Below are 27,576 nucleotides of genomic sequence, written 5' to 3'. Positions count from 1 at the left end.
CAGAGGCAAAGCCTGGTCTGGTGCAGCCAGGGTGGCTGGGCAGAGCCTCAGACCCAGATCTTTGGGTTGGGTTTGTCCCAAGTGAATCCTGGTGTTTGGGGCTCCTGGGATGCTGTGTGGAGCTGCTGACCTCCCCCCTGCCCTGAGCCCTCAGGGTTTTCCTGGGAACCACAGGGCCACCTTGTGCTAAGCCTGGGCCAAAAGCTTGCTGAACTGAGAATTGTTCTGAGAAAATGTTGGACTGAAAATGTTCTGAGAGTTGCTGATTCCCAAACTGCTGCTGCCACCTCAGGAAACGCTCGGCTGGCTTTGTCCGTGGGGATTCTGCTGTTGTGTAGCACTTTAAACATGCTGCAAGGAGATGCTTTAAAATGTGCCTCGATGGCTGCAGTGCACTCCCTGCAAGTGACATTCCCAGGCTTTTCCTGCCTGCACAGTGCTCCCTGTCCCTCTGCTGGGAAGCTGCTGCTCGGCTGGGGCTGTGTGAGCCCGAACACTCTCCGAGCCAGGGCGAGGTCTCCCGTTCTCCCTCTGGGGCTCTGCTCTTTCCACCCTAAACTGGTTTTTCGAGTCATTTTTTCAGAGGTGCCTCCATCTCCGCTGCTGCTGCTCACCTGCGTTCGGGGAGGAGCCTCGCAGGAGCTGCTCTTTATGCGCCGCCGAGCGCTGTCCTTCCATCCCACACAGCAGAGCAGGGAGCCACCAGAGCCGTGCCGAGCCCGGGACAGCAGCTGGGACCTCGCCAACATGTTCAAGGGGGGGAGCAAAAGCTCCCCGAGCAGAAGTTCCCCCAGCAGAGGTTCCCCTGTCAAACCGAGCAAGTAAGTGTGACCCCTGTGTGTGTCACTGCTGTGTGACCCTCTCTGTGTCACTGCTGTGTGACCCCTGTCTGTGTCTGTGCTCTGTGATCCCTCTCTGTGTCTGTGTCTGTGTAACCCTTGTCTGTGTGTCTGTGCTCTGTGATCCCTCTCTGTGTCTGTGCTGTGTGACCCCTGTCAGTGCTGTGTGACCCTGGAGGATGACAAGGGATGGATGGTCTGTGGTTTTTAAGCCACCCTAAGTGCCATCCCCCCGAGGAGCAGCAGAATTTTGAGGTTTGCTGGGAGCTGATACCCAAATGTGCTGCCTGGCTGCAGTCCTGGTCTCTGGTGGGCTTCATGCTCCTTCCCAGCAGTGTCTGCAGCCCCTGGAATGTGCTCAGAGCTGTGGTCACTGAGTAGGGAGGTGCAAAAAAAGCCCTTTTTGGGCAGGTAGGAGCAGGATAAAAACAGCCTCTGTGCTTGGGTGGAATGGGGTGTGCTCAGTGCTGATGCAGATCCCAAGCTGGGTATGGGAACCTGGGATTCCCTGGCTGTGTGAGGCACTGGGATCCTGGGATTCCCTGGCTCTGTGAGGCTCTGGGATTGCAGGATTCCCTGGCTGTGTGAGGCTCTGGGATTGCAGGATTCCCTGGCTGTGTGAGGCTCTGGGATGCTGCCCTGGATCCCTGGAAAAGGATGCTGAGCCTGCTGCTGCTCAGGGGAAGGACATGGAGGGTTTGGTTTGCTGGTGGCTGCTCTGACCCAGCCTGGGACAGGCCAGGTCTCATCCCTGAGTTTGCCTCTTTCAGACCTGTTTGGAACACCCTGCTCTAGGGAAGGTGTCCCTGGCCATGTCCTTAAGGCCCCTTCCACCCAAACCATTCTGTGGTTCTATGAAGAGTCCCTCAGTGCTGAGGGAATGAGATGTGTGGTGCTTCCCAAGGATCAGGGACTCCTCTGGGAGGAGGAACTCCTGCAGGGAGATCTCAGCCCTCCCTTCAGCTGCTCTTGTTGAATCAGGATTATTTTCCACCTTCCTCAGCAATTTTGCACGTTGTAGGGTTGGTTGATTCCATGGGAATTCTCTGCCCTGCCATGGCTGGAAGCTGAGGAAGCAGCCAGGGGGGTTTGCTGAGGAAAGGGGACATGCAGGGTGAAGGGGGTGCTGGCCACATCTCTGGGGCCAGCAGCAGCACTCCAGGACAGTGTGTGTGTGGGGGGAACACCTGGGGGGTCACAATGTGCTGCTTTGGGGCCAAACCCCAGGTCAGCCAGCAGCCACTGAGAGGGGGAGCAGGGCCTGGGGACAATGTGACCCCCCCAAAGGCTGGGGCTGCCTGAGGGGTGTCAGCAGCTGGACCCTGCCATGGGAACCTTCAGTGGGGCTGAGCATGCACAAACTCATCTCAAAGGCAGCTCTGGGGGCTCTCTGAGCACCCAGCTTTGCCTGGGGCCTGGCTGCACTGAGGCACCTCCCCAGCAGCCTGGAGCTGTGTCAGGCTCTGCTTTATTCTGCCTCACTAATGCAACCTCTGCACCTCCCCAGCCAGCTCCCAGAGCAGCCTGGGGATTTCTCAGCAGTGCAGAGGGTTTGGGCAGGCTCTGCCCCAGCATGAACCTCCCAGAATAACTGGAGCTGCATCCCAGCAAGACCTCACAGCTCTTCCCCTGCAGGATGGAGGCTGGAGCCAGCAGCACAGCAATTCCTGAGCTGTGCCTGTTCCAGGAGGCACCAACCATCAGACACAGCCTCATTTGCTTGGCCATGGCCTGGGGCTGGGTCAGTGCCCAAAGTAGCTGAGAAAATGAAGGTGGATGAGTTGTCTTGGGAGCAGCCAGCAGCAGCACACACTCTGCAGATGGCCCCAAGAAAATGCTGGTGGCCCACAGCTTCTCTTGGTGGCCCCAAGGCCACAGCCTCAGCAGCAGCTGAGTTTGCCTTTCTCTGGGGTTCATGTTGAGCAGCTGGACCCCCACAGAGGGCTCCTGGTCCCTGGGGCTGTGGTGTTGAGCCTCCTGCCACGGCCCTTTGCTGTCTCACCTTGGTGGATGCACCCCAGGGAAGCATCAGCAGCACAGGTTTGTGCCCAAGGAGCTTCCTGGCTGTGCCCTGCTCCAGGTGGAGGCACTGCAGGGCTGAAAGGGAAAACTCTTGGGAAGGTGGAATTGGATTGGATCTGGCTGGACTGGCTGTGCCTGGGTGTGATTCTGACAAAGGAGGTGGATGGCAAGTCATCTCCTGGGATTTAAGTGTCTCCTGGGATTGCTGCTTTTCCCACCATCTCCCTCTGCTGCTCCCATCAGTCTGGAGCAGTGTGGGGACAGGCAGGGCTGAGGTACTGACCCAGAGCTGGCAGGGGTCAGGTACTGACCAGGGGCTCAGGGATGCTCTTCTTGGATCTGCTGGCAAACCAAAATGTGCCAGGACTTCTGTGTCTGTCAGGGAGAACAGACCCAGCCTTGGGCCCTTTTCACCCCACAAGGAAGGCACAGAGGGGTCAGGGACTGCTGTGGGTGGAGCTGTGGTGCTGCTCAAAGTGCCCTGGCAGGGGTGACCAGGAGTGGGGACAGTCCTGCTGCTGCTGGGAGACACCATCCGTGCTGTGCAGCTGGACTGTCCAGGAGGCAGAAAGTGGAAGGAGAAATGAACCAATTAATAATGCTAATAATAGTGCTGTGCCTCTCCTAGGCATGAGATGGCCCTAGGGAGGAGGCTGCCCTGGCTGCTGAGGAGGAGGAGGAGCAGGAGGAGCTTTGCCCAGCTTGCCCTCAGCCATCCCAGGGCTGTGGCTGTCCCATGCTCTGTGTGTGGGGCTGGACCCGAAGTTCAGGGGGCTGAGGGGTGTCCAACATCAGCTAATGGCTGCCTGTATCCCACCTGATGCCAGGTGCCTCACACAGCCCAGGTGGCAGCATGTCCACCCTGAAATGCAGGGCCCAGCTCTGGCTGAGTGAGAGCTCCTGCCCAGGGGCAGCAGGGATGGACAGGGGGACATCCCAGGGAGGGACAGGGATGTATCCACGCGCTGTGTGTGTGGGTGTTTGCACAGACTCCCCTCAGCACACCCTGCTCCTCCTGAGGTGATGTTCTCCAGGAATCATCCCCCCTTCCTGCTAACCAGGCTGTTGGCAGCAGCATCCTGCCCTCCAGCCTCAGGTGTTCCGTGCAGCACAGCCTGGCATGGGCTGAGTCCCTGTGACCACGAGGTTGCTGACATCTTTTCTGGCCACAGTTTTGTTGTGGCTCAGCCTAAACAAAGCAGGTTCCTGTGCCCAACCTTAGGAAATAAGGGATGGAGTGCCCCAGTGTTTCCTTCAACCAGAAGGGGAGTGCCAGCAGGAATAAACAGGATTTTGTTGGTGATCTACCATCCTGGGGAGGATGGATCCTCACTTCTCCCCTCTTGGAGCAGCACAGAGTTATCCACAGCCACATGGGCTCAAACAGGACACCCCATCGAGGTCTTTAGGCAGGAGCTGGGTTCAGGCAGAGCTGCTGGGGGCCGATGCTGTTCCCGGGCTCTGGGAGAGGCTCCGGGCCCGGGCCCAGCCCAGCCCGTGACTCACATCCCCTCCCTGCCACAGAGCCCGGGCAGGAAATTTGGGTGGTGCTCAAGTATTTGCTCATGGGACACCACCTCATTCCAGGCGTGTCAGGGATGAGTGGGAGGTTGTGTAACCTCCTGGGGAGGGGGCACCTCCGGGAGCTCCAGCCTGCAGCACGCTCAGGCTCGCAGGGACCGAGCCCTGTGCTGCTCCCACCCACCCACCCACCCTGTGCATCTCCCTGGGCACCGCAGGTTACACCGGCAAAGAGCAGGGGTGTCGTAGGAGGGATGATTAACGGGATGTTAAACACGGGCTGCAGCAGGGAATGATGCTTTGGTGGTGATGGATGCTCTGCTTGGGCTCCACAGTCCCTGGAATTAGACCCGGAGAGCAGCACTGCCCAGCTCAGCAGTTCCCTTTCACCTCCTGATGAGCATTGCAGGCACAGCCAGCCCCAAACCTGGGGCAGCTGAGGGCTTGGGAAATTAAAAACAAGGGAGGGGCTGGGGAAAGGGGACAGCAGGACGCTGGGAGCAGGAGCACTGGGGCTGTGCTCCCTCTGGAGCCACACGGGCCGTGCTCAGTGGGGGCTGAGCTCGCTTCAAACGGGAGCTGTGGCACCCGAGTGCTTGGCTTGGGGTGACCACAGCACTGCCTGGCATGTCAGAGTCTCTTGGGGCTGTAATAAATTAACATCCCAGCACCAGTTCCAGCCTTTGGAATGAGCTGGAGCTTTGAGTAGGAGCTGGAGCAATGGCAGAGCCATTAAGGGAATCATTTCCCCCATCCTTTGTGGATTCAGGGGCTTGGAAGGAAAGCACACGGTTAAAGGGCAGGTGTGGTGGCTCTGCTGCAGGACATCACCTTTCTCCTACCTTCTTCTTCCACCAAAGAGGCACCAACCTGCCCTGAAGAAGTGTCCCCACTCCAGCTGACCCCCATTGATGTCCCAGTGCTGCTGCTCAGACTCTTCCCTGCTCTCAGCTGCCAGCACCAGCACACAATGTGCTCAGCTCTGCTGAACTTTGTCCCCTCAGCAGCATTCCGAGGCTCCGTCCCTGGTGCTGCTGTCCCTGCCCACCCCCCTGGCAGGGCTGTGCTCTCCCTGCCTGCAGGGCAGGGCCACTGCTGTCCCCAAGGGCTGTCAGAAACAACAGGACACGGGGACAAAGGTGGCACTGAGCTTTGTGCTTCCTTGTCTGCAGGGAGCCTTGGGAGCCATCCTGTGCCTGGCTGAGCCTTTGGATCCAGGGCTGCTCGTTCCCTAGGGTGGGACAAGGGCTGTGATGGGATGTGTGGTGGCACTGAGGTGACAGCAGTAGGGAATGGCTGTTGGGAACCTTCAGTGGAGCCCCACTGGGGTGAGCAGGGCTGGTAGCTCTGCCATGGCCTTGGGAAATTGGAGTCTGGGAACCACAGGCTATCCTGAGCTGGAAGGGACCCACCAGGATCATCAAGTCCAACTCCTGGCCCTGTGCAGGACACCCCAAGTGCTGAGAGCACTTTCCAAACACTCCTTGAGCTCAGACACGCTCAGTGCTGTGACCACTTCCCTGGGAGCCTGTTCAGTGCCTGAGCATCCTCTGGGTACAAAACCCTTTCCTGATATCCAACCTAAACCTGCCCTCACTCAGCTTTGTGCTGTTCCCCAAGCTCTGAAAACACCACAGCAGCCTACAGCACCCAGAGGGGCTTGTGGCCTGCACAGCAAGTCCTTGTGCCCTGCAGCCCAGTCTTGGGGTGGCACTGGGCTCTCCAGTGTCTCACTGTACCCAGCTGTGGAGAGCTCCACATGGACCAGGATGGCAGCTCTGGGCTGGAGGGCAGGAACAGGATGGCAGCTCTGGGATGGAGGGCAGGAACAGGATGGCAGCTCTGGGATGGAGGGCAGGAACAGGCAGGAACAGGATGGCAGCTCTGGGATGGAGGGCAGGAACAGGATGGCAGCTCTGGGATGGAGGGCAGGAACAGGATGGCAGCTCTGGGATGGAGGGCAGGAACAGGATGGCTGCTCTGGGATGAGGCAGGAACAGGATGGCAGCTCTGGGTTGGAGGGCAGGAACAGGATGGCAGCTCTGGGATGGAGGGCAGGAACAGGCAGAACAGGATGGCAGCTCTGGGATGGGCTGGAGCCCACCTGTGCCAGCAGCACCCATGGGAGCACCCCCAAACAGAGTGAGCATGTTGTGCTGCCTCTGCAGGGTGCTCCCCTGGCCTCCAGCCCTCTGTGGCTTTGGGTCTTCCAAACCCATACTGGTGTTTTTGGGAGCCCTACAGCAGGGTTTTCCCCCTTTTTTTCTTTCTCTATTGTTTTTCCCCCTCTGATGTTTTTTTGAATGCACACAAAGTTTGGAGCATCTGCAGCAGGGAGTTGTGCAGAGGGGCTGGGTGGCGGCAAAATCCCACCCCAGACTCTGAGCACAGCAGCTCTGAGGGCAGCAGCAGGCACTGAGCACCTGTGTGTGCCCCTGCCCTTGGACACAGCTCAGGCTCTTTCCTGAGAGACCCAGGGGACATGGGGGAAGGCCTGGGGCAGGTCCTGGGCAGGGATGGAGGGGCTGAATCTTTACCCACCTGCTTTGCTGTTCCCTCTCCAGGTCCTCCACAAACGAGCTGGCCGTGCTCATCTCCCGCATGCAGACAAATGCTGACCAGGTGGAGAAGGACATCCTGGAGACTCAGTCCAGACTCAAGCAGGTCACTCGTGGCAGGGGGTGGTGGGAGGTGAAAGGCTTTGCCTAGAAATGCACTGTCCAGAACACCACCAAACCTATGAAGAAGAAGGACCAGCTTCCACCCTAAAACCTCCATCTTGCTTTATATGTATTACTCTATTCTAAGACTTAAACTCTAAATTTTCCATCCTGTGATATTACACACTTCTAATCAAACTACACACCCATAATCCCAGTGCTATCAATCAATTTTGGAAGCCTTATCCACAGCCTCAGGTCAAATGCAGTGCTCTCCTGGGGGTCAGAGTCTGTCAGCACAGAAAGTCCCAAACTCTCAGCACCCAGGACTGCAGCAGGTCAGGTGTCTGCTCTGTGTGTGCTGCTGCAGGTTTGGGGGCTGGCCCGAGGCTGGGGAGGAACAGACACCCCACAGAGCCTCCCAACCCTTGGGGCAGCATCCTGAGGCTTCTCAGATTCTCTCTGCTCAGTGCCTGAGGCTTTGCACAGCCAGGGCTGTCTCAGCTGTGGCAGCACAGCCCCAGGGGCTGCCAGCCTGACCCACAAAGGCCCTGGCAGGGAGGGAGCTGGGGCAGGAGCCTGGGCACCAGGGCTCCTTTGTGGCTGCTCTGTGGAGGATGCAGAGCCTCTGTGCTGGCCAAGGAAAGTGTGGGGAGGTCCCTGTGGTCCAACGAGGCTTTCTCCTCTGTCTCTCTGGCCTCCAGGACTCCAGCAATCACCAGAAGAACAAGGCTTTTGAGTTCCAGACAGAGAATGCCAGGAATTTGAAGGAAGCTGAGATCCTGCTGAAGGATCTCTTCCTGGATGTGGACCGTGCCAAGAGGCTGAAACACCCACAGGCTCTTGAGATAGAGAAAGAGTGAGTACAGTGGAGGGACAGGTGTGATGAGGGCACTGAGCAATTGGGAACCTCCTCAGGACATGGAATGAGCTCCACTCCTTGCCATAAGTGGTAGTTTCACTCCCCTTACCACAGAATTTAGCCTTAAAATAATTTTTTCTGCCAATTTATTATAAAGGTATTGGTATGCAGGGTGGATGCCAGAGCGATTGCCCAAGTGGCTCCAGTATTTTGGGAGCCCTTATAAAAGGTACCAGAAAAACGCAGAGCTAAAATGTGGCCCCACTATCAGGGCAAATCCCCTTTTCCTCTGCCTTCCCTGAAAGAAATACCTTTAATCTGGGGCAAGCACAGAGCCAGAGGTGTTGTTGGAGTGGGAGAAGAGCTTCAGTTGGCTTCTGGTGCTCTGCTCCCCTCACTTCCAGCCCTTTATGCAGAAATCAGGAGGGAAGTTCCCCAGTTGGGAAGGGCAGCCCTGCCCTCCCTGCAGCATCCTGAGGGCAGCAATTCCTGGGACATCCCTGGAGACGGAGAACAGCAGGACAAGGGCTGGACATGCTTGTCACAGACATCTTTTCATAAAAATCATGTCTTTAAGATTTTTCTCCCTTCTGAGAAGCTGTGGCCTCAGCAACAAAATGTAAACAATGGTTATCTGCTGCTGTGGAATGCAACAGGTGCATCCGTGATTGGTCTTGGGTGGATGTTTGAATTTACTGACCACTCACGGCAGAGCTGGGTCTCTGTGCTGAGACACAGACTTTTGTTTATTCATTCCTTTGCTATTCTTAGCTTAGCTAGCTTCTGAGAACTTTCCTTCTATTTCTTTTAGCATAGTAATAATGTAATATATATGATAACCTAGTAAATCAAGCCTTCTGAACGTGAAGTCAACATTCTCGCCTCTCTCTTCACCCTGAAGACCCTTGCAAGCCCTGTAACACATGCTGAAGGAGGCCAGTGCCACAGAGGGACAGCACCTGGGCCTTGGGGGTGAAATTTGGGTTCCACCTTGGCTCTCCTGCACCCTGAGTGACACGGGCACCTGTGCCTCTCCCTTGTTTTGCAGCATCCAGCAGCTCCACGAGCGTGTGACACAGCTCTGTGCCGAGTACCGCGCCCTCTACGAGCAGCTGAACCTCCCCGAGCTGGGGCCCAGGCTGGACTGGGCCAGGATCCTGGAGCAGAAAATGGTAACACACCTGGGGCTGGGGGTTCTCTCCATCTCCTGCCAGGCCAGACAGTGTTTGCTGCTGTCTCTAGGGCTGTGCCAGCCACTGCGTGCTCAGCATAATGCTGGGATGGTGGGAATAATTCAGTAAAAATAGAAAAAAATAATATAATAATATAAAATATCAATATAAAAATAATATAATAAATATAAATAATAGAAATAAACATAAATAATATATGCCTCTTCAGCATAATGCTGGGCTGTTGGACGTTGTGGGAATCATTCAGTAATAATATAAAAATAATATAATAATATAAAATATCAATATAAAAATAATATAATAAATATAAATAATAGAAATAAACATAAATAATATGTGCATGCTCAGCATAATGCAGGGATGTTGGAGGTGGTGGGAATAATTCAGTAAAAATAGAAAAAAATACAATAATATAAAATATCAATATAAAATAATATAAATAATAGAAATAAACATAAATAATATATGCCTGCTCAGCATAATGCAGGGATGTTGGAGGCTGTGGGAATCATTCAGTACTAATATAAAAATAATATAATAATATAAAATATCTATATAAAATAATAATATAAATAATAGAAATAAACATAAATAATATATGCATGCTTAGCATAATGCAGGGATGTTGGAGGTGGTGGGAATAATTCAGTAAAAATAGAAAAAAATAAATATATAAATTAATATAAAATAATAAATAATAAAAAATAAACATAAATAATATATGCATGCTCAGCATAATGCAGGGATGTGGGAGGTGGTGGGAAATAATTCAGTAAAATAAAAAAAATAAATAATAATATAAAATATAATCAAAAATATAAAATAATAAATATAAATAATAGAAATAAACAATAAATAATATATCATGCTCAGCATAATGCAGGGATGTGGAGTGGTGGGAATAAATTTAGTAAATAAAAATAATAAATATAAAATATCAATCTAAAAATAATATAAAATAATAAATATAAATAATAGAAATAAACATAAATAATATATGCATGCTCAGCATAATGCAGGGATGTTGGAGGTGGTGGGAAGAATTCAGTAATAATATTAAAATATGTATAAAAATAATATTATAAAAATAATAAATATAAATAAATAATATATGCCTGCTCAGCATAATGCTGGGATGTTGGAGGTGGTGGGAATCATTCAGTAATAATATAAAAATTAATATAATGATATAAAAATAATAATGTATAAATAAATATAAATAATAGAAATAAACATGAATAATATATACATGCTCAGCATAATGCAGGGATGTTGGAGGTGGTGGGAATCATTCAGTAATAATATAAAATAATAAATATAAATAATAGAAACAAACATAAATAGTATATGCATGCTTAATGTAACGCAGGGCTGTTGGAGGTAGTGAGAATAATTCAGTAATAATATAAAAATAATATAGTAATAGAAAAATAATAAGCATAAATAATAGAAATAAACATAAATAATATGTGCATGCTCAGCATAATGCAGGGATGTTGGAGGTGGTGGGAATCATTCAGTAATAATATTAGAAATAATATAAAAATACTAATATAAAATTAATAAACATAAATAATATAAATAAACATGAATAATATATACATGCTCAGCGTAACGCAGGGCTGTTGGAGGTAGTGGGAATAATTCACTAATAATGCAACAAATAACATAATATAAAAATATAAAATAATAATATAAATAAATAGAATTAATAAATTAATAATATAAAATAATAATAATAATTCTAAGTGAAAGACAGACTCTTCTTCTACCTCTTAAAACCCTCTGGAGCACCCTCTGAATTAACCTCTTCTGGTAAAGAGTTACCAGAGGGGGATCAGGGAGAGAGTCCTGCTGTGGGATGAAGGGATGGGGAAGGTGCTGTCTCCTAGGATTTTACAGCCCTGCCTTTCAAGGTTTGGGTATGTGGAGTTCCCAGACTGGAGGCAGTTTGGATTCCCCTGCAAGCTGGATGGTATTTAAGTGCATCCCATGCCTGTCACCGTGGGCAGGGGGCTGGCTCAGCTCAGGGCTGTAGCCCAGGGCTGTGTGTCTGGTTATTTTTGCCCCTGTGTATGGCTGGGGAAATGGCAACCAACAGCAATGATGGGAAACAACCAAAAAATCCTCTCCCTTCCTGCTGGGCCCCTATCAGATACCAGATCTTTCCATGCCCTGCCTGGGGTTTCTCCCTGAGATGAAGCCTTGGCTGTAGTGTGTGCCCTCCTCCTTTGCACAGAAACAAGTCGATGCAGGGCAGTATGGCCCTGGCATGTCGGAGCTGGAGAAGCAAATCGCTGAGCACAACATCCTGCAGAAGGAGATCGAGGCCTACGGGCTCCAGATCAAGAACCTGCGCTCTGGGGTAAGGCCCCTCTGTCCCCTCTGTCCTGTCACTGCACTGGGACCTGCTGGCCGTGCCACTGCTGGCCCTGTGTCCCATCTGCTGCTCCACACCCTTGTTCTGCAGAGGGCCCAGGAGGTGGCTCCTGGATGGTTTCTAAAGCACATTCCATAAATCAGTTCATCAGCATTCACCACATGTTTTGCTAACAGCTTTTCTTAATTTTTTTTTTTTCACCTCCTTGGTCTTGGCTGTGGTGTAACCCAGGATGTGGCAGATTTAAAAAGCCAGTACAAGGACTTGCTGGTAAGATTCTGGGTGGTTTTCTGAGCAGGTGGGGTCTTACAGCAGAGTGACACCATCCCTGATGGGCAGGGAACACCCAGTTTAGAACAGGAGCCACCCCTGGGCTTGCTCAGTAAAGTTGTGTCCCTCATATCATCTCCCCATTTCCTTCCCTCCTTGGGATAGCTGTAAAGGAAAGAACTCTCTGTCCTCAGGGCAGTGCAGAGGGTGAGATCCATGTCTCTTCTCTTCGTGGGTCATGGACCTGCAGTTTCCTCTGTGTCCATGAGCACAGGGACCAGAAGGCACCAGGAAATGCAGCCCAGCCCACACACTTCCACATCAGGATTGCAAATGGGGAGGCTTGCCCTGATCCCTAACAAGGGTTCCAGAGAGGAAAGGAACAGCCAGAGCAAAGATGTGGCCAGGAAGAAAGTCCTGGGTTTACCCAGCTGGGCCCAGGAAGCTGATGCTGAAAATGGGATTTGTGGGAAATTCAGCAGCTCTGAGACTGCCCCGGGCACCAGCCCACACCTGGCATTCTGGTTAGACAAACACATCTTGTCTGTGAGGAGGGAAAGGGAGCAGCAGCCCCATCAGATAAGAGCCAGTGGTGGCAGATTTCCCACCAAGGTTTCTGGGAATCTCCTGCTGGATGTGCAATGGGAGTGTGGTCCTGGGGAGGAAGAGGAGGAGGGAAAAAGGACTCCCCAGGCTGAGCACTGACACTCTCTTTGTCCTGTGTGTGGGCAGAAAGCTTCCATCTGGCGAGGACAGAGCCTTGGCAGCCTCTACCACCACCTGCAGGGCTGCACCAAGGAGCTGGGCTACCTGACAGAGCAGCAGACCAAGATCCTGAAGCAGGACTGGAGTGACCAAATGCTGGACGTGCAGAGCGTGCGGCGCGAGTACGAGGTGAGCCCTGGGGGCTGCCAGCGTGTCCTGCCCATGGAAGGCTGGCCAGGCCTGGCACAGGGCACCTGCAGGGTGCCTGGCACAGGGAACCTGCATCCCAGCCCCCTGCACAGCCACCACCAGCCCTGAGCATCAGCCTTTCCAAAACAGAGGGGGAAGAGCCTCCCTGGGTGCTGGAATTAGGAACGAGCCGCTCTGTGGGACCCCTCCTGTCCCCTGAGCTGGCACGTGGGATCATTGGAGGCTTTCCATGATCAGAGAGAAAGGAGGGGCTCAGTGCCACATCAGCCTCAGTGGCCACAGTACAACACCCAGTGGCTGCCATGTGCTGGGACACAGAAAATGAGAGGGATAATTGCATAGGAAAATGCTCTTTGAACAAATGCCCTGATGCTTTCTGAGGCCCAAATGTGTCTAATTAGTTTTAGCTCTGCCTAGCCCCTTCTATTTTAAAAAACAAACAAACAGGCAAGGTTGTCTGTGCTTTGGGAGCCTCATCTCTGTTATGTTTGGTGCCCCAGGAGACCCCAGGGTCAGAAAGTTTCTTTTCCCTCCAGGATTTCAAGTCCAATGAGCTGCTCAGCCAGGAGGAGTTTGTGAACCACCTGCAGGACGATGGGGACAGGATGATTGAGCTGAAGCACCCAGCCATCAAACCTATCCAGGTGGGGAGAGGGGTCCCTTCCCCAGTCCCATGGGACAATGACAGTTTCTGTGCCTCAGGTGGTGGGGCAGAGGAGACCCCTTCACCTCTCCCTGCAGCTGTGTCACTGCTTCCTTCCACACTGCACTGGCTGCACTGCAGCATCCTTCTGCCTGCTCCAGCCCCACAGGGGAGCTGAGGGAAGTGCAGGGTCTTCACCCTTTCCAAAATTTCCAGGAGATAGTGGCCAACATCTGTGTGCTGGGACCAGCCCTTGCTCAGGTTCTCACACACATCAGTGCAGCCACCTTCACACTGTTGGGAAGTTCCTGGTGTGACTTCTCCCACGTGAAAGCAGCTCCCATCCTCCAAGGCTGGATTTCCAAGCTTGCAGATGCAGTGCCAGGCTGTGGTGGGCTCTCAGTCCCCAGCACCACTGGAGCTGAGACCACTTGAGAAGTGATGGCTGCTCTGTGTGAGCCAGGTCCTTCCCAAGGGGTGTCCTCACTCAGGCTCAGCATCAGGCAGTGCCTGGGCACAGCTTTGTCTCTGCTCCTCCTCTGATCTCTGGCACTTCTGAGGAAAGGAGGCCTGTGATGGGAGAGGCAGGACCAGCTGCAACCCACTGAGATGTGCTCTGTCCCACCACAGGCTCACCAGGAAGCCTTGAAGAACGAGTGGCAGAATTTCCTGAATCTCTGCATTTGCCAGGAGAGCCAACTGAAAAGTGTGGAGAGCTATAAGAAGGTAAAAAGCAAATTCATGGGCCATGGCTCTGCAGGTCAGGCCAGAGTGGGCAGGCTGGGAGGAGAGACAACAAAGGGGTGAGGAAGGGAGACCCTTTGCTTGCACCTAGTAAAGGTATTTTGGGGAAATGTCCCTCAAAATAGAACCTTTTAGAGGTGCTGGGAACTGAGAGACCCCACTGGACTTGGGGACAGTGGTGTCCCCCCATGCCTGACTGTTTCCCTACCCACACCTCCAGTTCCAGGATGATGCTGAGGCTGTGAGCCACTCCCTGAAGAAGATGAGCTCTGACCTGGACACCAAATACAGCAAATTCAACAAGGACAGCCCTGGGGTGGTGTCAGATCTGCTGCTTCAGCTGGAGGTGGGGCCTTCAGGGCTGGTGGCACCAGCCAGACCTCAGTTAAATCCAAAGTTAAAAACTCCCCAATAAATTAGAAAGGGGAAAGGGAAGAGGTGGGGGAATAATCCTACAGGGAGAGCTCAGGCCAGCTGTGTGCTAGGGAGGGGATCCACGCTGCTCACACTGCCCTGAGGTGGCACTGTCCCCATCAGTGACACACAGCCAGACCCCAGGTCACCATCAGAGTGAAGGAGAAGTGCAAGGAGAAGCTTTGTGCTGTCCCCAGCACAAGACACTTGGGTTAGAGGGCCTGGCATCCAACAGGAAAAGATCCTCCCATCTCCTCAGCACTCTCATGAGCCAAGGGCAAGGGAGGGAATAAAGAGATCTGACCTCAGGGGTGAGGTGCAGATGGGAAAGGAAGATTTGCCCCGGAGAGAGGGAGGGGACACGTTCACCATGGTATCTTCCCAAGTATGCAACACATTTGGCTCTCATGAGATGCTGGAATCTTGGTACTTTCTGACACTGGAATGCAGCCATCTCTTGGAAGGTGTTCCATTTCTGAAAAGGAAAACTCCTTCAGGATATTTGATATGAAAGTGTGGGTTCACCTAAGGTTAACCCAGGCTGTGTTCTCAATGGCAGATCTGTGAGCAAAGGAAACTGAGGAGAGTGTTGGGAATGGAAAGGGAAAGGAGGGACATGGAGGGATTGAGAATGGAGAAACTCTCAATTCCACCCCACAAAGAGCCCCAAATAATTGGTCCCAGCATATCTGCTGTATTGTGACCCTCCCCTTCCTTCCTACCCAGACCTGGCCACAAGCTCTGTCTCCCCTGTTTTGTTTAGAACGAGGAGAAGGCGTTGAAGCAGGCAGAGAAGAGCATCAGTGACCTGAAGAGGAGGAGCAAAGAGATCAGCCCCCTGAAACTGCGCAGGACACGTCCCCCTCAGCCCCTCACCCTGGACACCCTCTGTGACTGGGATGCTGGGGAGGTGAGGCTGGACCAGCAGCACCCTCAGGAGGGACAGAGAACTGGATTCTTCTCTGCTTGCTCCAGATCCTGGCTCTGAGGTGTGAGGAGCTGTCTTAGGGCCAGAAAGCCAAGCCTTTCACCGGGTTTTGTGTCCCCTCCCAGGTGCAGCTGACCAGAGGGGACAAGTACACTCTGAAGGACAACAGCAACCCAGAGATGTGGGTGATCCAGAGCAGCACTGGTGTGGTCCAGGAGGCACCTTCTGCTTGTTTCTCCATCCCTCCTCCTGACCCTGAGTCCATAGACAAGGTCAATAGGTGAGTCTGCAGCAGAGACCCTGACCCAGAGAGACATTTTGGACTCTCTTGGGTCATAACCAGCCTGACTGCAGAGACAGCAGCTGGGGACAGGCCTCTCAGCTATCTAGTACTAAATCCTTCTTGGAGGGGGATTTTTCCCTGCACCCAAGTGTCTTATCCAGGTGTCTACCACTCCCCAACATCCCTGCACACTGCACAGACCTCACTCTCAATGAGTTTTCTGGCAGTCAGGCTTGATTTCTTCACCCAAACATGTGACTTGCATAGGTTTGACTAAATTAATTGCAGAATCAGTCTGGAGCTTGGGACCTGCCAAACAGGACAGAATTATCTGTGGAATCTGCTCTCAGGCAGCCCCAGCTGAGACTGAGCAGGGCTCCCTGAGCCTCTGTGTGGGTTTGCTGCCTGCTCTGTCAGCTCCTGCCGTTCCCACAGGACGGGGCGGGGTGCAGGGAGCTTGGCCCTGCCTCTTTAATCACTGCCCCGGGTGTTTGGGCAAATCAGGGCTGCTCAAGTGCTGAGGAAAGGCCACAGCCCAGACTCAGAGCTATGCAGGCATGCCCAAGGTGGGTGGGTGCCCACCAGGTATGCCATGGGTGTGATTGCTTCATTGTGTTCCTCAGTGTGTACCCCTCTTCACACATCCCAGACTATTGAGTCCTTTGGATTTATGGGTTTCATGAGTGTTTTAAAACACAAATTCAGTTCCTCTGCACAGAGGAACAGCTCTCATCTGACAGCAGCCAGGCAAGCTGGGAATTGCTGGTTTTAGCACACAGTGTTCAGCTGGAACAGTCCACAGCAGGGATGAGAACCAGCCTGGTCCTTCCTGTTCCCCCCTCCTTCTGCTTCTCACCCAGAAATATTTTTTGGTCCTTCCAGCTCTGGCAGATCCCAGCCCTGGTTTCATTAGGCAGGAACCATCCTTACAAGTGAGATGAGGCATTTCTAGTGCAGCAGCCACTTGTCCTTGTTTCCTGCAAGGCTGCAAAGCACTGCAACCATATCAAACACATTTCCAGCTTTGATAGCTTCTGCTGAGAGTTGGAATCACTGGCTTCCTTGAGAGAACTCAGCTGCTCGAACCAACCAGCTGCTCTTGCTGCTGTGCCCTTTCCTGAGGGACATCTCTGAGTTACAGCAGGCTGCAGGCTCCCAGCCTTTGAGGACACCCTGCCTTGCCCTTGGGGACACCTCCCCAGCACAGCCATGGAGCTGCTGCTGCTGTGCAGGGCTGTGTCAGTGCTGTGGCCCCTCGTGGCTGATGATGCCTTTCCCTGCTCACAGGCTGGAAGGGGAGCTGAACACGGTGAAGCAGAAGCGAGCGGCGGTTCAGAGCACCCTGAGACGCAGCCACAAGGAGCAGGCACAGCCCAGCCAGCAAGGTTTGTCACCTGGATAGCCCAGCCCTCTCCAGAGGCAGCTCTGGGAGCACAGCACCCAGCCAGGGTGGGCAGAGCCCCTGCAGCTCACACAGTGACACTTGCAGAGGTCCCTGTGGGAGGATGCCTTCTCCTCCATGGCAAAGATAACCTGACTCCTGTCTCAGCAATTCACTGAAAGTCTGCTGCCTTTCCTAAGCGTCTGAGCTCCATCAACAGCTGGAGGGTATTTAGGATTTCAGGGGGATGTGCTTATCCAGAAACTTTAATTAAACCTGCTTTGTAATCTGGGTCCCTTGCAGTTCTCTTCCCTAGCTGGGGGCTGTGAGATGAGCAGGCAGCCGTGGCTAAATCCCAACCCTGGGTTATCTGTGCTATTCCCAGAGCTGCAGTTCAAAGGCAAAGCTGAGAAGGGATGTGTCTGCATGGCAGCACTTGGCTCTGTCCCTCCTTTGCAGCTGTGGCTCACCATGGCAGAGCTAAAACCTGGGGATTAACCTAAGCTGTGTCTCACTGCAGCTCTGTCCAAGAGCCCTCCAGCAGTCCAGGATGATCCCCAAGCTGACCAGCTCCTCAGCAGCCTGGATCGTGTGGGCAAGGACCTGGTGCAGGTAGAGAAGGAGGTCTTGAACCGAGTGAGGTCTCCTGTGAACTACAGTGACCCTACAGATGACCTGGGCAGGAGGATCAAGCAGCAGCAGGTGAGCAGGAGTAGGAGCAGTTTGGTAGCTCTGTGTCCCTGGCCCAAAGCAGGACAACATGGAAATAACACTGGAGACTGGAGAGGACAGCTGGTGCTCCAAAGGAGAAAACCACACTGCAGATTTAAGGGTTTCAGGCTGGCTTGAACCCTTGAAATGGGACAAAGTGAAACCCTCAGGAAACGCAGGATCTTTCCTTGTCTCTGAAGCAAAAGGGTCCAATCATTTCAGAGTTGTGATCCGGGTCCCTGTCCTGGGAAGGCTGTCACCCTAAGAGACTAAGGGAAAAAGGGAATTAATCCAAGGCCAGCTTTGTCTCACCTGATGGGAAATACAGACTTGTCAATGTCAGTGAGACAGGAAAAGAAGCAGTGCCCTGGAGCCCCCCTCCTTTCCTCTGGGTCAAGGTCTGGGTTTGCAGTGTTTCAGCTTGTTACATCCTCATCCATGGGTGTTTACCTGGCTCTGGCAGCAGGATGGGCTCAGGCAGGTTGGTTTTTTCCACCTGTCTGTGTGGATCTCTTTCCCACACCTTGGCACTGCCAGACAGCCACAGTCTGGATGGGGCTGTGCCCCAAGGGGCACTGGAGGGGCACCACACCCTGAGCCCCACAGCCAAATCTGCCCCTGAGGGAAACACATTTCCACAGCAGCACTGTTCTGGCTCTGTTGGGTGACTGTGCTTCCATCTGTGTGCCAGGAAACAACAAAGAAACTTGAGAACCTGGGGGCAGCCAAGGATGCCTTGCAGAAGGAGTGTGAGACCTACCTTTCCAAGAAACCCAGCAGCACCTCAGCTTCCCAGCTCCCTGTCACTCTGAACGCCCTCAGGAGCAAATACAGCGATGTCAAAATGCTCTCCAGCCTGTACAACGAGAAGTGAGTGATGGGGATGAGGGAAGGAGCTGTTCTTGTACAGGTGTGCCAACAAGAAGCATGACAGAAAATGCTTTTGATCTATATGATGTTGGTTGAGATCCAGCATAGGTTGGAAACCTCCCATCCATCATCAAAGGACTCCTGTGAAGGAGTTCCTGTGGGTAATTTGTGAGGAGATCCCCTCACCACAGAAAATCCACCACAATGGGTGTGTGTCCCAGCTCTGCTGTGTGGTGAACTGCAACATCTCTGACTTGTGAGCAGCACATTGCTGGTTCTCTGACATCCTGCAGAAGCTCTCATTTTAAGTAAGGTTAAACATCAAAGGGAGAAAAGAAAGAGTGGGGTTTCTGTAGCTAACCTTGTCCTTCTTTTTCCCCTTTCCTAGGGCTAAGGCTGCCCTGAACCTGGAGACTCAGATTGAGAACACAGACAAGATTGTCAGCACGTTTGAGGCCAAGCTGGCTCAGGACAGCATCATTCCTGCATCCCCCAATGCCCTGCAGGATCGGGCCAATGACCTGCAGGTAGGGGAGCATCAGGCTTCTCACTGTGGGGAGATCCCTGAGCTCAGGGACCAGAGTGGGAGGAGCTGGATTTAACAGAGCACCTTGAGGCACCAGTGATTAAGCATTTTTGAGGACTTTTTCCTTAAAGGTTTAATGTTGGTGTTGACCTGCTCTCACTGGACAGCAAAACACTCTGTCCCTCTGTCTCTCCCTTTGCAGTCCCTAAAATACATCATGACCCCCTTAGCATCCAGTCTCTGTTGCTCTGCCTCACACCTCTCCCTAATCTTTTCTGCTCCCAATCTCCTTGCCCCATCCTTGGCACCCACAGTGATCTGATGTTTTGCCTTCCCCAGAACTTCTCAATGCACTGTCCAAGCCACCTTGCTCCCCAGCTTCCCTGGTGAATAAACCTCACTGCTCCACCTCTTCCACCTCACTTGGAGAGCCTGTCAGTGAGGTGGAAGAGGTGGAGCAGTGAGGTTTATTCACCAGTGGGGTTTATTCACCAGTGCTGCCCAGTCAGTGGCACATCAGGGAGGGTGTTTGGGTGCTGCTCTGACTGATGCCAACACAAGGTGTGTTTTTTCCTGGCCTGCAGAAGATGAGGCGGGACCTGGTGGCCCAGGAGAGCTGTGTGCTGAGGCTCAACAGGGGGCTGAAGGATGCTGAGCACAGCTGCAGTGCTGTGCAGAACAACTTCCAGGAGTTCTGCCCTGACCTGCCCCGGCAGAAGCGCGAGGTGCAGCTCCTCAATGACCGCTACCACGCAGTGGCCGACCAGCTGGACCAGAGGTGAGCACCCACCCCTGGGGCATCCCTGCTCCTTCAGCTAGGGTGGAATGGTGTGACCGTGTTCACAGGGGTCTGAGGATGAGGGAAGAGATGAGGATTTGACTCCATGTTTCAGTAGGCTTGATTTATTATTTTGTGATATATATGATATTAAAATTATACTAAAAGAATAGAAGAAAGTATTTCATCAGAAGGCTGGCTAAGAATAGGAAAAGAAAGAATGATAACAAAAGCCTCTGTCTCAGACAGAGAGTCTGAGCCAGCTGGGCTGTGATTGGCCATTAATTAGAAACAACCAGATGAGACCAATCACAGATGCACCTGTTGCATTCCACAGCAGCAGATAATCATTGTTTACATTTTGTTCCTGAGGCCTCTCAGCTTCTCAGGAGGAAAAATCCTAAGGAAAGGACAGACTGTGACAGGCTGGGGCAGGGTGAAAGCCCTGAGTACGTTCTGCATTGCAGGACCCTGATCCCGACCCCAGTCCTGTAATACTGAGGACCAGGTGTGTCCTTCTGTGCAGTTGCCACCTTCCCATTCACAGCACAGGCTTTGAGCTTCCAGAGCTGTGCTCCCCACTCAGGCATCAGCTGTCACCTCCTTGTTTTTGTTATCTTGGTGTTTGTTGTGGTGACATTTTCACCTTTCACCTTCCTCCCTAGGAACTTGCACACGAATCTTTGCCCTTTCCCTTAACATTCCTGTCCACTTTTGTGCTGTGCAGAGAGAAGACCCTCAGGAACATCAGCCTCACCTACCAGCAGTTCCAAAACTCCAATGAGAACCTGATGTTCTGGATGAACAACCTACCCAAGCACCAAGTGAAGACCACTGATGGGCCAAGCCAGATCAATTACAAGCTGCAGGCACAGAAGGTGTGTTCCAGGGCAAGAACAGCCTGGAACTTTACAGGGATGGGGCAATTTGCTTGTGAACAGCACATGCAAAATAGTACCAGGCAGCTCCTAGCTGTGTGCTCCCCACCACAGTGAATGAACTAGAGAAGGATTGCAGCTCATGGATGGTGTTTCCTGGTGTATCTCACCTTGCTGGGCTTATCTGCAGTGCTGATGTTCTCATATGTGCCAGTCACCTCCAGGCTGAAATCTTCTCCATGGAGAGGACACTTTCAGATCCTGAAATACTGCACTTCAAGCTAAGATGTTGTATCCAAGTCCTTAATTTTTCTCTCCTTGAGCAGACTCTAAGCTCACTAGCTCAGACAAGGAGTTGTGGAGGTCTCTGTGTTGGCTGTTATTTATCTTATTTGTGATAAATCAGTGTGAGAAGTCCTAGGCAAGTTATAGCACAGCTGAGATACCCTAAAACCCTGGAGACTCTTCCTAAATGTCTTCCTGTTGCCACCATTTCCTGAGCTGAGCTGATTCTCTAGGCTGCAGGAGTATTACTGGGCAGCTGGGTTTCAGAGTGTCCTTAACAGCCTGTGTGTCTCCTGCAGAGGCTGGTGGAGGAGATCCAGAGCAAGGAGCCTGAGAAGAACGCCCTGATCAGGCTGTCCCAGAACGTGCAGTCCACACTCAATGTAAGGATGGCTTCTCCCATTTGTCACTCCCTAAGCATTTCACCCAAGAGATCCCACCTGATTCTCGTGTGTCTGCTCTGGACAGGACTATGAGTTTGAAGCAGGCAAATACAGCTCTTCTCTGGACCCTTCCCTGACTGACTCTGCTGCAAAGAGGCTGCGGGTGACCCCCCTGCAGGAAAGCATCCAGGCCCAGGTAAAATGTTAAGATGAAGACACAGAAACCATTGTCCTGCTCATTACCCATGCCCCAATGTCCTCTGCAAGGCCTTAATCCATTCTTACAGCCAACACTGGTTATGGTCCTAATCCCAGAGTCAGAGTCCTCAGAGATCCCTGAGGATCCCTTTGTCCTGGGCCAAAGCAGCAGGGACAGATCCTGAGTGTGAGATCCTGAATTAGGGCTGTGCCTGGCACCTTGGTTGAGATTGGTGTTGCCTCCTCACCACATTGTGTATGAAGATAAAACTTACAGGGTGTGTGTGTGGGGAGGGGAAGAAGCCAGAGCTCCTCTGTGCTCTTCCCAGTTACACCCCAGTTCTGCATCACCTTGAGCCTTTTGCCAGCTGCTCTCCATCTGTGAATTTGGAAGACTGGGCCCTGTGTAGGCCTGCAGGCATCTAACAGGAATTCAAATAACAGGGACAGGATCTCCTGCAGGGGTCCTTAGACTCTGTGTCTCTCTAAAGAGTCAGATGGGAAGACACTAATCTCTAGAACTATGACATGCACAAAAGTGGTCCAGGTGGAAGGAGCTGTGGCAGAGTCTGCCATGCAGCAGAGCTGTGTCTGGGTGAGGGCACAAGGCTCTCATCACTCTTTCTTTTGCAGGAAAATGATGTCACCAAGCTCTACATGGAGCTGGCAGCAGAAAATAAGCAGCAGCTCAGCCGGCTGGAGTTTGCCAAGAAGATCGTGGAGAAGGTACCAGCTTAGAGCTCACTGCAAGATTGGGGTGCTCTAGACTGGGGTTCAGATCTGCTCAGCCTGGGGCTCCCCCACCCCTCCCTGAGACTCCGCATCCAAGTGTGAGGAAGGACAGGAATGGAAGTCCCACTGAGAAAAAGACCACAAGAAACCACAGTTTCACTGAAACTGATCTTGGGTTGTGACTCCCATCACCTCTGGTGGCCCTCAGCTCTTTACTGAAGCTGTAGTTTATGCTTGGAAAAAAAAATTAGGGCTTTTAAGTCCAGTTTTCTTAGCCATAGTTAACCAACCATCACAGACTGAGAATTTCAGATTTGTTTGTGGGTGTGGCTGGAATTTAGTGCTCACAACCTTCTGGAAACCCTTCAAAGCAATAGGATTTTTATACCTTTCTAAGGTTTGAACCACCTGTAGGAAAGGTCTCAGGACCAGGTGACTTATAGTGGGTTCAGGAAGCACGAGAGATTAAGCTGGGGACTGGCTGTGATGCTCTCCCTTGGCTGCAGATACAGGAGGGCAGCACAAAGCACCTCTGTGGGCTGCTGCAGCACCTCCATCTGAAGGGGAAGACCCAATTTCTACAAATTCATTTCCCACACCACCAAGTCAGTTGCTTGAGGTGATGTGGTTGTGTCCTCACAAATTTACAAACAGCCTTATTTGAAGACTGCCTGAGGATTCTGTGCCAGTTTTGTCTCCCACCATGCCATGTCATTTAAAAGATCTCTGAGTCACCTTAAAAGAGTGGCTTGGTTTGCCTGCCTTTTTTTAAATTCTCTTTTTTTTTTTACCTTGCAGAAGGAAGTGCATGAGGACATTGAAGCTGCACATGAGCAAACCCAGAAAGCTGAAAACAAAGCCACTGCAAGCAGGGAATCTGAGGGGTTGAAATCACAGCTGGAGGAGGAAAGGAGGAAAGTGGCCAGGATTGAAGAAGACCTGGAGGAACACAGAAACAAGCTGCTGATGTTGAAAACTCAGAAGCCCATTGAAAGAGTGGAAGAAAAAGAGGTGATTGAATACTACAGAGACCCACAGGTGGAGAGCAACCTGTCTAGGATGGTACAGCAGATTGAAGAGGAAGGCAGAAAGAGGCAGCGCCTGCAAGAAGACATTGATGGGATGAACCGTAAGCTTGCCCAGATGGAGAGCGAGAAGAAGGTCGCTCCTGCCCAGCTCCTCACCAAAGAGATCACAAAAATTGAGAAGGATCCAAGCCTGGATGGCCAAGCAGAAAGTCTTCGACAGGAGATCAAGCATCTCCAGGAGGAAAGCTTGACTGCTGCTTCAGAACTTGAGCAGCTGAAGAGGGAGCTGCACATGCTGGAGCGAAAGCAGCCCAACATCCGAGAGAAAGTGGTGGTGAAGGAGCTCATCAAACTGGAGAAAAACCCAGAAATGCTGAAGTCTGTTAGGACCCTGCAGTTACAAATAGATGAGGAATCCTTCAAAAGGAAGTCTGCGGAAGAAGCAATAGTGAAAGTGAAGAACAAGATTGAGGAGGTGGAAAGACTGATTGAAACAACAGAACCCAAAATTATTGTTAAGGAGGTGAAACAGGTAGAGCAGGACCCAGAGTTATTGAAAGAGACTTCCAAGCTGAAAACTCTGATTGAAGAAGAGAGGAGCAAAAACTTGATGCTGACAGGTGAGCTGGGAGAGCTGCAGACTCAGTACAGCATTGCAGAGAAGCAAAAGCCCAGGATAGAGGTAAAAGAGAGGGTGAATGAAATCTTCCTGGTGGACCCTGAAACAGAGAGGCAGATTGCACACCTGAAAAGGGAGTTGCAGGAGGTCACTCTGAAAAGGACAAAGATTGACAGTGAAGTGGAAGAGGCCTTAGCAGAGCTCAAAGTCCTCAGGTCACAAAAACCAGAGGTGGAGTTTAAGGAGGTCATAGAGGAGGTGGTGAAACATGAAAAGAGTCCAGAGATTCTCAGAGAAATTGACAGGCTGAAAGAGCAGCTCAATGAACTTGTGAACACCAACGGCAGGACCCAGGAGCAGCTCATTAGGCTGCAGGGGGAAAGGGATGAATGGAGGAGGGAGAGATCCAAGGTGGAAACCAAGCTGGTCAACAAGGAAGTCATCCGCTATGAGAATGATCCACTCCTGGAAAAAGAAGCTGATCGCCTGCGTCAGGAGGTGCGCAACATGTCCCAGAAGAGGAGAGCTGCAGAGGATGCCATCTATGACCTGCAGAACAAATACATGCTGCTGGAGAGGCGGAAGCCAGAGGAGAAGGTGGTCGTTCAAGAGGTGATACTGACCCAAAAGGATCCAAAGCTCCGAGATGAGCACAGCAGGCTGAGACGCAGTCTGGATGAGGAGGTGAGCAACAGGCGTCGCCTGGAGCGCGACGTGCAGCAGGTTCGTGTGCTGGTGGAAGAGCAAGAGAAGTTGCTCAACTTTCAGGAGGATCGAAGCAAGAGGCTTGCACTGGAGAAGGAGATGAGACAAATTACACTGAGAATAAAGGAGCTGGAGGAGAGCCCAGCCCCAGTGCAAGAAAAGATCATTATGGAAGAAGTGGTCAAGCTGGAGAAGGATCCAGTCCTGGAACAGTCTGCCAGCAACCTGCGCTTGGAGCTGGACCGGGAGAAGATGGAGGTGCTGAACTTGCAGAGAGAGTGCAAGAACCTGCAGGTGCAAGTCGATGTCCTGCAGAAAACTAAATCCCAGGAGAAGACCATCTACAAGGAGGTGATTCGAGTGGAGAAGGACAGAGCTCTGGAGAGTGAACGTGCACGCATCTGGGAGCTGCTGAGCAGGGAGAGGGCAGCCAAGCAAAAGGTAGAAGAGGAGGTACGGCGGCTCCGGGAGAAGATTGAGAGAGCTGAAGGCATGAAGAGGACTTGGGCTCGTGAAGAGACGGAGCTGCAGAAAGCCAGGAACCTGGCCATCCAGGAGAGAGCCAACTTGGAGAGTGAACTGCGGGAGCTGGAGAGGCAGAAGCAGCAGAAAGTTCTCTTCCTTCGGGAAGAATCCAAACTGCTCAGCCAACGGACTGAGAATGACAGGCAGAAGAAGAAGCAGCTGGAACATGAGGTTTCCCTGCTGGAGGCAGACATCCTTAGGGAGAAGGACCAGATCTACAACAAGGAGAGGTTCATTCGGGATCTCCAGTCAAAGGTCAACCGTGAAGAAATCAATCATGAGACCCAGATGAGAGAGACAAACCTCTCCACCAAGATCTCCATCTTGGACCCTGACACAGGGAAGGACATGTCCCCGTACGAAGCCTATAAGCGAGGTATCATAGACAGAGGCCAGTACATCCAGCTGCAAGAGCTGGAGTGTGACTGGGAAGAAGTCACCACCTTGGGCCCAAATGGGGAGATCTCGCTTCTCCTTGACAAGAAAAGTGGGAAGCAGTATTCCATTGATGATGCACTGAGGCTGAGGAGGATCACAAAGGAGGAGTACCAGCTGTACCGGGATGGCAAGATTCCCATCTCTGAATTTGCCTTGCTGGTGGCCGGGGAAACCAAGCCTCCCTCATCCCTCTCAATTGGCTCCATCATCTCCAAATCCCCCCTCACATCACCCACCACCCACCAAACCCAAACCTTCTTCCCCCCAGCATCACAGAAAGGCATATGTGATGACACATCCCCCATTGCTGGGGTGTACGACACCACCACCAACACCAAGTACAACATCAAGACTGCCGTTGCGAAGAAGCTGCTCGATCCCATGACAGCTCAGAAGCTCCTGGAAGCCCAGGCTGCCACAGGGGGAATCATAGACCTCATTTCCAGGGACCGGTTCTCGGTCCATAAGGCGATCGAGAGGGGGCTGATTGACAGGACCTACATGCAGAGACTCCTCAATGCCCAGAAAGCTTTCACAGGCATTGAGGACCCAGTGACCAGGCGGAGGCTGTCTGTGGGGGAAGCAGTTCAGAAGGGCTGGATGACCAAGGATAGTGCTTTCCCCTACCTGCAAGTCCAGCATCTAACTGGAGGGCTGATCGATCCCAAGAAAACCGGTCGCATCCCTGTGCTGGAAGCTGTCCAGACAGGGATGATAACAAGCAACCTCGCCAACAGGCTCCAGGATGAGTCCAACTATGAAAAAGATCTCATTGACCCTGTCACTAAAGAGAAGATCAATTACAAGGAGGCCATGGCCCTCTGCCAGAAGGATTCTCTGAGCCACCTGCCGCTGCTCCCAGCTGCGTCAGAGGGGTATCAGCGGTACCACCAGGCGAGCCGCTCCCCCAGGCTCTCGCGGTTCAGGCATTGAATGGACCAAGGCACTTAGTGGGGCTGGTTCCTTCAGGAGTTCATCCCTTCAGAACACCTCTCCCTATGGAGGCAGCAGGCTCCCAGCAATGGAGCATCTAGCATTTAGGGCTGCCTACTCTTCTCTCTTAGCTACCTGCCTCCCAACACAGCTCGGCCGTGCGAGGAAGAAAACGTGGCCATGGGCCTGCCACGGAGGGGTTCCCACAGCCCCCAGGTGCTGTTCCCTGATCAGCCCAGAGAGGGGCTGGTTGTGAGAACTTCACGGGCAGTAGGTTAAATGTGGCTGTGCCCAGAAAGGGGGCAGAGCCAGAGTGTTTTCCAGTTGGGTCATTCTGCATGCAATAAATATAGCAAGTGAGTGTCTGTGGCTGTGTTGTCTCTGCAGGCTGTGGCTGAGGGCACAGCTACTCCTGCCCATGCAGTCCCGTGCCCTGCAGCCCAATCCACACAGGTTTTGTAGACTCCTGCTCTCCCAGCACTGAACCCCTAAAGTGTCCTTCTGCCTATGAGTCCACATTTTTAAAGATTTTGTTATATTTGTCTTTAAAATTAAAAACCAATAGGACTTTGCTTCCTGGCCATTTGGGCACCTCTAAAAGAGGGACTTGAACACCAAAGGGGTACAGTCCCACCAAAACAGTACTGGAAAATCTGCACTTGCTATTTCTTTAGGTGAACTAAAAAGATGTTACTCCTCTGTGTAACTTCCATCACCCAGTCCTTCCTGAAACAAGCAATTCTCATATCCCAAATGTTCTTCCCTAGTATCTACCGTATTGTGGAGCATCCCTTGGGTTTATGGGATGAGAAAATTACTTTCTATTCATATCAGCTACTCCTTCCCCTCTCCCAAGGGCTCTTTTAGCTGATGCTATTCAGGAACTCCAACATATCCTAAATAACCCACGAA

The 27,576-nt window shown here is 52.0% G+C and overlaps 1 protein-coding gene across 1 annotated transcript; it reads left to right on the top strand.

Annotated features, from left to right (window-relative positions):
- On the top strand, positions 1 to 27,007 carry EVPL (envoplakin). The gene is made up of 22 exons (XM_064728690.1): positions 1 to 821; positions 6,947 to 7,046; positions 7,747 to 7,901; positions 8,953 to 9,076; positions 11,337 to 11,462; positions 11,709 to 11,747; positions 12,480 to 12,641; positions 13,199 to 13,306; positions 13,936 to 14,031; positions 14,270 to 14,395; positions 15,227 to 15,373; positions 15,517 to 15,671; positions 16,962 to 17,059; positions 17,576 to 17,757; positions 18,458 to 18,636; positions 19,025 to 19,163; positions 19,747 to 19,940; positions 20,668 to 20,818; positions 21,403 to 21,486; positions 21,572 to 21,682; positions 22,318 to 22,410; positions 23,215 to 27,007. The coding sequence occupies exons 1-22, from the start codon at positions 349 to 351 to the stop codon at positions 26,662 to 26,664; spliced, it is 6,492 nt and encodes a 2,163-aa protein (XP_064584760.1). The 5' UTR covers positions 1 to 348; the 3' UTR covers positions 26,665 to 27,007.
- Positions 27,008 to 27,576: the final 569 nt, after the last annotated feature.

The sequence above is a fragment of the Zonotrichia leucophrys genome, chromosome 18 (assembly GCF_028769735.1).
Source record: "Zonotrichia leucophrys gambelii isolate GWCS_2022_RI chromosome 18, RI_Zleu_2.0, whole genome shotgun sequence".
Classification (NCBI taxonomy): Eukaryota; Metazoa; Chordata; class Aves; order Passeriformes; family Passerellidae; genus Zonotrichia; species Zonotrichia leucophrys.
This window is presented reverse-complemented; position numbering and strand designations above follow the sequence as displayed.

Bases quoted from the DNA above. Each gene is read 5' to 3' on its own strand.
- EVPL (XM_064728690.1), top strand. From the start codon at position 349: ATGCTGCAAGGAGATGCTTTAAAATGTGCCTCGATGGCTGCAGTGCAC. The intron at 7,902-8,952 runs GTGAGTACAGTG...CTTGTTTTGCAG, and splicing joins GCTCTTGAGATAGAGAAAGA to CATCCAGCAGCTCCACGAGC. The intron at 9,077-11,336 runs GTAACACACCTG...TCCTTTGCACAG, and splicing joins GGATCCTGGAGCAGAAAATG to AAACAAGTCGATGCAGGGCA.